The sequence below is a fragment of the Myotis brandtii genome, unplaced genomic scaffold (genome assembly GCF_000412655.1).
Source record: "Myotis brandtii unplaced genomic scaffold, ASM41265v1 scaffold314, whole genome shotgun sequence".
Lineage (NCBI taxonomy): Eukaryota > Metazoa > Chordata > Mammalia > Chiroptera > Vespertilionidae > Myotis > Myotis brandtii.
In genome coordinates this window covers 2,389,360-2,400,762 of record NW_005362033.1, presented here as the reverse complement: position 1 = coordinate 2,400,762, position 11,403 = coordinate 2,389,360, and the positions used below count along the sequence as shown (strand labels likewise).

At 55.5% G+C, this 11,403-nt stretch overlaps 1 protein-coding gene across 1 annotated transcript in view; it reads left to right on the top strand.

The window, feature by feature from the left end:
- Nucleotides 1–7,849: 7,849 nt before the first annotated feature.
- Nucleotides 7,850–11,403, top strand: part of SLC47A2 (solute carrier family 47 (multidrug and toxin extrusion), member 2) — a 21,942-nt gene continuing 18,388 nt past the window's right edge. Inside the window, 2 exon segments of the mRNA XM_014542810.1 lie at nucleotides 7,850–9,868; nucleotides 11,199–11,300. Of these exon segments, the coding sequence (XP_014398296.1) occupies nucleotides 9,746–9,868; nucleotides 11,199–11,300 (225 nt within the window). The 5' untranslated portion in view covers nucleotides 7,850–9,745.

The following is an 11,403-nucleotide window of genomic DNA, read 5'->3' as shown; positions in this document are numbered from 1 at the left end:
AAATACATATAACATAAAATTACTAGTCTTAAACATTTTAAAGTTCAGTAGTGTTAAGTATATTCACATTGTTGTCCAGTCGATCTCCAGAACTCTTCATGTTGCAAAACAAACTATATTCAGTAAATGCCAACTCCCCTTCCCCTACCCCGGGCTTCGCAACCACCCTTCTACTTTCTGTGTCTATGATTTGATTACTCGGGGGCCCTCATGTAAGGAGCTCATATGAACGGAGGCATATGTTTTGTCCTCTTTGTGACTTATTTCACTTAATGTTTTCAGTGTTCATAACATTTGCATGTTGTGTGGGAATGTCAGAACTTCTTAAGGATGGGTCAGACCCATTGGACGTACATACCACCGTTTGCTGATCCCTTTTACCAGTGGACACTGGGGTTGCTCCCGCCTTGTGGCTCTTGTGAAAATGCTGCTGTGAACATGGTACAGATATCTGTTTGAGTCCCTGCTTTCAGTGCTTTTGGGTCTATATCCAGATGTGATTCGCTGGGCCATATGGCAATTCCTAGTATGACCAAGGAAGAAAAGCTAAAGAGAATAAGTGACTTGCCCAAGGACAGCACAGTAAGAAAGTGGCAGAATCAGAATAGAACCCGTCAACTTAACTGAGCTTCAGTTATTATTTCCTTTCTCCTGTTAAAGATAAACTGAGGCGTATTAAAAGTTGAAAGAGTGGGGACAGAGTGGAGACAGACGGCGGTACCAAGCTTCCCCACGCCGGCTGTGTGGGCACGTGGGCCCGGCGCCTTGGGAGCCGTGTGGGAGCCGTGGAGGATCCATGTATTCCTGCTTCTGGACGCTTTCCAAGCGGCAGTAAATACTTAACATTATATGTAAAAGACATTTACATTATATGTGAAAGATGATTCATTTCAGCATCACCTATAATAGCAAAACAAGGAAGTCAACCTAATTGTCCATCATTAAAGAAATTGGTAAAATAAGTTAGTTTATCCACAACACTGACCATGAGTGACATCCGCTCATTAAATATGAGTCAGATCTGTAGATACTGAACCGCGAGGGGTTTATGTTGTACTACCGAGTGGGGGGGGGGGAAGCAAGTTACAGAACAGTATTACCCTATTCGTATATTTTTTAAAAAAACCAACCGAGAGAGCAGGTTTGTAAGAATATGTAAGAAAGTCTCAGAAGAGGCCAGAAGGGAATGGAGGAACCGTCACTCTTTGTGGTAGCATTTGCACAATGATAGTGTATTACTTGTATCATTTTAAAAAAGTTTTTTTTATTCAAAAAGATTTTAAAATGTACTTCCACTTGCTTATTGTCTCCATTTTATTATTTAGAATGCCTTCTGCTTTCGTTCTTTTCCCTGGAAAGATTTTGCCTACCTTTTATCCTTTATGCTTCCGTTATTTTCTTGCATATGTATTGCAAACTGATATACTATCTTTTTTTCTTAGATCAGGAGAATTGCAGGTAAATAAACTTACCACTCTTAATCACATTTTTTAAAGCTTAAAAAAATTAAGGGTTTATTTGAGCAAAAATCTGTTTGAATTAGGCAGCACCAGAGAGAAGTGGTCAGGACCACGCCGCTGGGAGCAGCTGGAGGGAGACGTACAGAGAAGAGGCCGCAGTGAAGGGAGGGAACGATTGGCTTGGCTACAGCTGAAGCCGCTGTCTGACTGGGAAATGCCTCGTTGGCTGTGTGATGGGTGGTCCTCGGGTTTTGATTTCTTAACCTTGAGGCAGTTACAGGCTTGGGTTTGGGTTTGCTTAAGTGGGTTGCTAAGGTATTAGAGCCACCTCAGTCCAGAGGCCTCCTGGTTTAGTCAGTGAACGTTCCCTTGAGCAACGTTCAGCAGGCTGCCTCATGAAAGGGGTGCAGGTGTGAAGAAAAGTGGGCACGTCTGCTTTCCTCCCCGGCTGGCATGTGACTGGATTGGTCAGAGGGTCTTGCGAGGTGGCCCTGCCTGGTCGGCGGCCTCCCGTGTGGAGGACAATAAGGCCAGGGTTTGCTCAGCGTGGTCAGTGTGAAGACACAGGCAGGGGTGGGGAGAGAGCTGCGAGTGCAGACCTGCTGGCAGGCCCACGGGCAGGGGACCTGAGGTTGCAAAGATCAGGCCTCCATTCACATCATCTCAAGGGGAAAATGCAGATGTAAGGGTGCAGCGTCTCCGCGGGGGGGGGGGGGGGGGACAGCCAGGCTGCGCAGTGACCGGGAGTGCAAAGACGATGAGCAAAACAAATGACTGGCTGCATGACTGATACTGTGGCCCTTCTCTTGGGTTCTCTAACATCTGCCTCTCACTGAGGTTTGCTTTTCTGTCTGCTCCTTCCCAATTGGCTGCCCTGCTTCCTGGCTCCTCCAGCGCCCGTTTAGTTTGGGACTTCATCCAGCTCTGCCCGGCCTGGCAGGCCCCGGGGCCCCTTCTCCATCCCGCCGCCTTCTCACTGACCGTGAAGTCCTGGGAGAGACTCTGATCGGTTCAGCCAGAGATGGAGAGGCGCCTGGGACCACCTGTGGGCAGGGCCTGCCTGGTCCTCGGAGCTGAGGGTTGAGGCAGTGGGGGGCCCAGTGTGCCCACTGCACGGCTGCAGGAGGCGCTTCTAACCCAGCAGGACGCCCCCTGGGCTTCGGGAATCCAGGCCGCGCACAAGCTGGTCTGAGTTAGGCTTGTTTTTATTTATTTTATTATTATTATTATTTCAATTGAATTTCAGCTTGTTTTTAAATAAAGGCGAGTTTATTCCCATCCTGCACCAGCAGGAGCCAGGGTTCAGGCTTCCTGTTTGCGCTCCCAGGTGGGTCACGCTCTGGGAGGTTCAGCCTCACCTTGACCTCAGAAAGCCCCGGTTTTGGCCCAGCCAGGGTCGAACTGCTGGCTCAACCCTAGATTCAGTAACCGTCTCCTGGAGGCGGACCTAGCGGGGTGTGTGATATTAGAGGAAGGTGTTGAGGTACTTCTGGGGAAGTGATTCCCGAAAGGGCCGGAGGCAGAGATGTGAGTGGGGGCGCTGCCAGGGCAGTGAGGGGCGGCTGCTACGCCGTTGTGGTCAGGAGGGAACGCCCCCGAGAGCGCGGAGGCGACTGACCCAGAGCCACACATTGCTGAGCTGCTGAATTTCCAACCCTGCTGGTCACTGAGAACACCCCGGGAACACTTTAAAAGTGCAGACGAACACCCAGAACACACACACACACACACACACACACACACTCCAATGAAAAAATGGGCAAAGGACCCAACTAGGCACTTCTCCAAAGAGGACACACAGACGGCCAAGAGACATGAAAGAGGCTCATCATCACTCGTCATCAGAGACGCAAGTTAAGACCACATGAGGTGTCACCGCACACCCGTCAGAATGGCTGTCCTCCCATGTAATAGAAGGCCAATATGGAAATCGACCGGAGGGTGCAACGAATGGCCACTATGATGCGCACTGACCACCGGGGGGCTGACGCTCATCACAGGAGCTTCCCCCTGGTGGTCAGTGCGCTCCCACAGGGGGACCATGCTCAGCCAGAGCTGGGCTCACCTCTGGTGAGCTCGGTGGCCGTGGCGGGAGCCTCTCCCGCCTCCACAGCAGTGGGACATCCCCTGAGGGCTCCCAGACTGCGAGAGGGCACAGACTGGGCTGAGGTACCCCCCTGAGTGCATGAATTTCATGTACTGGGCCTCTCATCATCAATAAAACAACAAACAACAAACAACAATGTTGGCGAGGATGTGGAGGAAAGGGAACCCTGGTGCCCTGTTGGTGGGAAGGCAGACTGGTACAGCCACTGTGGAAAACAGTATGGCTGTTTCTCAAAAAATTAAAAATGGAACTGCCTTATAACTCAGTTATTCCACTTCTGGGAATATATCCAAAGAAACCCAAAACACTAATTCGAAAAAATATATGCACCCCTGTGTTCATTGCAGCATTATTTACAACTAGGGGCCCATTGCACAAAAATTTGTGCACTGTGGGGGGTCCCTCAGCCCGGCCTGCCCCCTCTCACAGTCTGGGGGCCCTCAGGGGATGTCCTACTGACAGCTTAGGCCCGCTCCCCTAAGCTGCAGTCTGGCCTCCCTCTGCGGGAGGCCACCGGGCCTATCAGGGGAAGGCGCTGCCCCTATCACCCCGCTGCTGCTGCCACTGCCAGCTGCCGTGGCTGCCGGCCCTTGGCCCTCACTTCTTAGTGCTGGCCCTGCCCCCCGCCCACTGGTGGGTGGGGGTGATCTGGGGCCAGGCCAGCTGGGGGAGGGGCTGTGGGAGGTTGACACACAGCAGGTTGCACCCCGTCTAGCCTCTGCGAAGACGTGGTGCCAGGCCCGGGCCCGAGCCACTGCCTCTGTGGCTGCCTCTGCAGAAGGGGCTGCTGCGCTGGACCGGTCCGCACCAAGGCCTTTCCCGCGCCACCTCTGCGGAAGGGGCCGCCTGCTGCCTCTCCTGCCGCTGCCTCTCCCATGTCACTGCCTCTCCTACACCTCCACCTCTCCCGCGCCGCCGGCCCTCGGCCCAAAGCAGCTTCGACTTTGTCCAGAAGGACATCCGGAAGATGTCCAGTCTATCTGGTCTAATTAGCATATTACCTTTTTATTAATATGGATAGCCAAGCTATGGAAGCAGCCAAAGTGTCCATCAATAGACGAGTGGATAAAAAAGCTGTGGTACATATATACCATGGAATATTACTCGGCCATAAAAAGAATGAAGTCTTACCATTTATGACAACATGGATGGACCTAGAGCAGCGATGGCGAACCTATGACACACGTGTCAGAGGTGACACGCGAACTCATTTTTTTGGTTGATTTTTCTTTGTTAAATGGCATTTAAATATATAAAATAAATATCAAAAATAGAAGTCTTTGTTTTACTATGGTTTCAAATATAAAAAAATTTCTATATGTGACACGGCACCAGAGTTAAGTTAGGGTTTTTCAAAATGCTGACACGCCGAGCTCAAAAGGTTCGCCATCACTGACCTAGAGGGTATTATACTCAGTGAGATAAATTAGTCAGAGGACGACAAATAGCATATGATTTCACTTATACGTGTAATCTAAAGAACAATATAAAGGAACAAACAAAATAGAAACAGACTCATAGATACAGAGAACATCAGTCTTAATGGGGGACTGGGTGAAAAAAGTGAAGGGATTGAGAAGTAGAGATTGGTAGTTACACAATAGTACAGCGTAAGAGATATAGTCAGTAATCCATAATAATAAAAGCGTACCATGCAAAGCGACCGAACGGCTGAACAGCAGAATGACCTTCCGGACGACCACGCTATGACACACACTGGCGCCAGGCCAGCACGGCGGGTGCAATGCGATTGGTCGGGGGGCCTGCCATTGGCCCACGATCACCCCACAGAGGGAGGCCCAGCCCACTGGCCAGTGGGGTGATCCATGGGTGGGGGGAGCTCTGCGATCGCCCCAAAGAGGGAGGCCCAGCCCACCCTCTGTGGGGCAATCGATCGGAGGGCTCCGTGGAACCGGGGAACTGGGGGTGTGTGGCGGTGGGCGTGGACAGGGCCAGACCAAGGCGGGTGCGGGTGGGGGACGGGGCTGCGAGACAGCAGGGGCTGCGAAGGCCTACTTTTCCACAAATTTCATGCATCGGCCTCTAGCATAGTAATAACTGTACGGTGCCAGTTGGGTATTGCAAATGGGGAGCACTTTGTAAAGTATATGAATGTCTAACCACTATGTTGTACACCTGAAATTAATACCAAATAATATTGAATGTGAACTGCAATTGGGAAATAAGTAAAATAAATGAAAAATAAAAATGCAAATGACCAGGCCACACCCAGAAATTTTATTTTATTTGTTATTATTTTTGTTGTTAATCCCTCACCGGAGGATACTTTTCCATTAATTTTTAGAAAGAGTGGAAGGGAGGGGGAGAGAGAAAGAGAGAAACATTGATGTGAGAGATACATTGATTGGATGCCTCTCGCACGCCTCCCAACCAGGGCTGGGCGTGGAGCCTGCGACCAAGGTAGTGCCCCTGAGGTACGTGAGTCAGACCCGGGACCCTTCAGTCCATGGGGCGATGCTCTAACCACTGAGTGACCGGCCAGTCTTCCCCAGCGCAGCCCGCCTCACGGAGGAGCTGCCCACAGCTGCGCAGTCTCTGGCTTCCTGCACCCGGGTGACACACGCGGCCTACCTTTTCCAGTGCGTCCTGTCACTTGGGCCTTGATTCTGTCCCCAGCTGCACTGCATTTTTTCATGAAGGGCTTACCTCCCACAGTGCATCACGCACCATAGGGCCCCTCCACCGCTGCCCAGGACTCCCTTGGTGAGCGTGTCCTTGAACGAAGGTAAAAACACAGGCCTGATGGGCTGATAGCACAACTCAGGCTGCCTCCCAGGGGCCACGGCTGCCCAGACTCTGCTCATCACCAGCTTTGGGTCTCTGAGTAACGAAGGGATTCCTCCCTTTTCTAGACAGTTTTAACATGTAGGTTATTATTATTTTTTGTTATTATTCAGGTATGACAAGGGCAATAGATCAGGAGACAACTGCCATTGAAAAGACCGTTTCTTTCACAAAGTTCCCAAGAGGAGGGGGCACTCCATGTCACTGGGGGCCACAGCGGGGAGCCCCAGGGTCAGTCAGGAGGGGAACGTGGGCAAGAGCGTGGAGTGTCCCTTCCTGGGAGGGAAGGGTTTACGATGGATGCGCTGGAATGATTGCCGCCGGAGTGTCCCTTCCTGGGAGGGAAGGGTTTACGATGGAATGATTGCCGCTGGCCTGGGTGTCTGGCAGCGGCTCTGGGTGGTTAGGGCAGCCGGCTGGGAGCGCGTAGAGGTGCTGGGCGCGCACGACCTGGGTGTTGGTTGGCATGGTAGGTGCAGAGCTGTTTGTATCCCTGGGAGTGGCCAGCCCTGGGCGGGGCAGGCCCTTCAGTGTCAGCAAGGCCCCCAAGACGCAGCGTCAAGGATACAGAACACAAAGGCCAGATGAGCCCGGACGACCTCTGTTTAAAGGCGAGCATGAGAGATGCATGACCTGCAGCCTGAGAGGGCTGCTCTCGGCTCCCCTGGCCAGCTGCTGACTGTGTCCTCGGCCTCTTTTCGAGGACACTGATGCAGGCAGCCTTCGGCCTGGGAGCAGGGAGGCCAGAGCCCGGAGGCCCGGTGAGGAGGCCAGATGAAGGGGAGGCCGGGGGAGGGAGGCTGCACATAGCGAGTCAGGGTGGCAGCCTGAGGGGCGGTGAGCAGAGCTGGCCTGGGCTTTCCCCTGGGGACAGAGCGCTGGCCGGGGAGCTCAGCTGGTTAGAGCGTCCTCCTGATACGCCAAGGTTGTGGGTTTGATCCCAGGCAATCACATACAAGAAGCAGCCAGAGTGCATAAATAGTGGAACAACATGTCGATGTTTCTCTCTCAAATCAATAAAGAAATGTTTTGTCTTTTTTTAAAAAGCGAGTAAGGATTAGTCTTCTACAAAGTAGAGACAAACTAAGTAGGGAGTATTTACGACCAGTTGGTAGCAGTGGTCCGCCAATGAAAACTCCAGCAAGATGACTGTGGCGGCTTAGAAACGGGTACAGAGAAGGTAAAGAGGTTTCAGCATGGAAATCTCGAGGTCACCGGGAGGATCGCACTGACGGTGCCCCATGTCCGGCCCGGCCATAGTGCGTGGTAACCGGGCAGGTTAACTGAGGCGACTTCCTGGCACAGGCCCCTCCCGGAGGACGGGCTGAGTCAGAGGGTGCCGGCCACACGGAGCGCCGCCCGGCCACACGCCCTCCGGAAGGCTCCAGTCACTGTTTTCTAACCTCACGGCATTTTCTGGTGTTGAAACCCAGAAATCAGCAGGCCTGGGGGCGGGGAGGGGGGCTCAGGGAGGCCGAGGGGACACCTAGCGGCTCCGGGTTGGTGAAGTGTAACCAAGTGTACGGAGCTAACAGTTAACAAGTAACCAGTAAACAGAGGCCGGGCTCCGACCGTGCCTGGCAGAACTCGGCAGTCAGCTGCCCGGCAGGGCCGTCCCTGCGCTGCGCTGGTCGGTGGCATGGGGAGCTGCCAGGCATGGGTACCAGCTCCCAGCAGGCTCCCTCTTGGGGTTGGAAGCCTCCCTAACTCCAAGGTGTGTAGGGGGCTTGCCGTGACTCCCTGCTCCCCTTGTCCTCCCCGGCGCCTCCCCAGGACTTTGTAGCTCTGGGCCCTCCTCATGGTGAGTCCTTGGCGCCTCCCAGGAGGCGGGAGACTCTCTCTCTGCCCTCCTCAGGGCCAAGGCGCGGAGACGGAGGATGGAGCGCGTCTGTGATGGCCCCGAGGCCGCAGGAGGCCGGGCTGGCCGCATGGAGCTCTGGCCGACCATCCGGATGCAGCTTCCGCGGGCGCCTGGAGTGGCTCCTCTCCGGCCAGGCCGGCTCGGAGGCCCGGGGTGCACAGAGGGTCCGGGGAGGGGAAGCACGTCCCCGCGTGGCAGTGCCAGCTGACAGGAGGCACCACTGCCAGCCTCCGGCCCTTCACGGAACAGGGACCCGGCTCAGGTCCCGTGGTGACGGCTCAGTCACCCTTTCAGAGGAGGAAGCCAAACAGCTGTGCTCTGCCCCCACCCTTTGAGTCAAATACTAGCCATTGCAGTGGCACTACCTCTTCTCGTTCCTCTTGTTGGTGGTAAATGTACTATTCCGTGCACAGGCTGCAGAGTACTCCAATAGGCGCTTGGCGGAGTGAGGGAGAGTACATCACCCAGGTGCCCAGGTGCCCAAGCCAGTGAACATTCTGTGAAGAGGAGGCTCCTGTGCCTGTGGGCGGGGCACGCTGGCGGCCGCCATGGGAGGGAGTGATGAGCATCTCCTGTTTGTGTCCTGATTCCTCCCTCCATGCAGCTCCCCGGCTGGGCGCCTAGGGGACTGGAGTCTGGCCGCCTCCAGGCCAGCTGTCCTGCCTGCCAGTCCTGTGGGCCCCTCACTCACTCCTCCTCTCCTGGGTCAGCCCACACTTCAAAGCCCCATCCAGGCCGGAGCCCCGTGAAGGGCAGTTACCAGCTCCCCCAGTGTGGGCTGCCTGCTTGTCCTGGGGGCGCACCAACCCTCTTAGATGGGAAGAGACTATAGACCAGGGGGCAGAAGGAACCTGGCAGGAGGCCCAGTGACTGCTTCACTGAGCAAAACAGACGCCGAGCGCAGGGGGCTGGCTGCCTAGGCAGGGGCACCTGGCTCTCAGGGCTGCTGCCCTAAGGGGTGGGGGCAGAGGGAGGGCGAGGGGTCTCTGCCCAGGGATCCTAGCCCCAGCCCCCACCCCAGGCTCCCACCTGACCCCTCCCTCCTCAGGGCAGGGTTCTTGAGGCAGTCCACCTGGTTGGAGCCCGGGCTCTGCCGCCTGGCTCTCTGTCTCCATTTCTCATCGTGAAATGGGCGCCATCTGGGCACGACCACACCAACGTGTAAGGCTCCCAGGGTCCCCGCCCCGCCTCGCCCAGCACACCCCTGTCTGCCCCCAAGCCCCCCTCCGAGGTTTCGCTGCTGACCCCGGGGGAGAGCAGACACAAGGCACCCACAGGCGTCAGCCCAGGTGCCTCCCAGGTGGCCAGGGCTCTGTACTGTCCTTTCCTGGCTCGGGGCCAGGGCCAGTGGGCTGCCCAGGAGGCGAGGCTTACCCCACAGCTGGTCTTCAAGGCAGCCCTCCTCCCTCTCCTTACTCATTAGCCAGGCTGCAAGGTGACTCGGCTGCTCGGTGAGGCTGGCCAAGGGGGTGCTCAGGCGCACGGGAGCCCAGCCAGCAGCCAGGGCTGGGAATGGACAGCCTCCAGGACGCAGTGCGCCCAGAGCGCGGGGGCTGCTGCCCTGCCCTCGGCAAGCTGGTCCCCGAGGGCTTTCGGGCTGAGGCGTGGAGGCTCTTCGTCCTGTCTGGACCCCTGGTAAGGAGGTGGCATGCGGGGCGGGGGCTGGGGGCCAGCTGCTCCAGGCATGACCTGGGTGTGCCAGGGGCTGCCCACCACCCTTCCCCAGAAACTCCCTGGTTGGCCACCTTCAGACTGCACCAGGGGCTGCCGCCCAGAGCAGGTGACCGCGGACAGCTGTCCCCGGACGGTGCCGGGGGTAGAGGTGGGGCCTGGCCACGCTCAGCAGGGACCTCCTGTCCTCCTTCGGAAACCCACAGGCAGGTGGGGGTGGAAGGTCTCATAGTGACAAGTGAGAGCCACCGATGCAGGAGCCACAGGCCTCCCCTGAGAGGTGTGTGCAGGGGAAGGGGGCCCGCTGCCCTTTTCATGTATGTATTTATTTATTTACATATTTTATTGGTTTCAGAGAGAAAGGGAAAGGGAGCGAGAGATAGAAATATGATGAGAGAGAATCACTGATTGTCTGCCTCCTGCACGCCCGCCACCAGGGACCGAGCCCACAGCCCGGGCATGTGCCCTGACCCGGAATCCAACTGTGACCTCTTGGTTCATGGGTCAACCCTCAACCACTGAGCCACACCAGCCGGGCGCTGCCCTTTTTATTGACAAAGGAAAATGTCTTCAGATACATTTTTTTTAAATCACAAAAGCTAATTGATATGTGTTCCTTGTAAAAGTTTCAGACAAAACAAGAAGTTATAAAGAAGAAAGAAATTCATCTCCAATCCCACCACCTGGACATAGTCATTGCTAAGACTTTTTATTCTCACCTGAGGATATTTTTTTCCATTGATTTTCAGAGAGAGTGGAGAGGAAGGGGTAAGGGGAGAGAGAGAAACATTGATGTGACAGAGACACATCGATTGCTTGCCTCCCACACGCACCACGACCAGGCTGGGGATCGAACTTGCAACCCAGGTACATGCCCTTGATTGGAATCTAACCCGAAACCCTTTGGTGAGCAAGTGGGCTCTCTAACCACTGAGCACACTGGCCAGGGCCATTGCTAAGATTTGGATGGATTTTATTCCTCCTTTTTGTTTATCTGTGGCCTGGCCAATGGTTCCATGACATGGGCAGCAGTGGCGAATGCTTGCGTTAGTCCCGGGCTCCTGCTCGGTGTCTCATTGCTGCACGTTCAGGCAATAGACCTGCAGCCGGGGGTCCACACAGCTGTGGAGGGCACAGCGGGAGCAGCGCTGCCTCCTGGCTCCGGCCCTGGCTGCTGGGCCGGCTCAGCACACAGATCCCGGGTGTGGGTTGTGCCGGGGCTCAGGGAGCTCTGTGGGCCCCTGGTGAATGCGGGGCTGTGCCGGGCACCCCTGACCCAGGCTGCCCTGTCCAGTTCCTGTTCCAGGTGCTGTCCTTCATGATCTACGTCGTGAGCTCGGTGTTCTGCGGGCACCTGGGCAAAGTGGAGCTGGCGTCGGTGACCCTCTCGGTGGCCGTGAGTACAGGCAGGACTGGAGGGACACCCCCTGCCCCCCCGCCCCCCCGAAGACCCAGCACAGGGGCTGACAGCTGCATCCCAGCTGGGCCGGGCCCCTCAC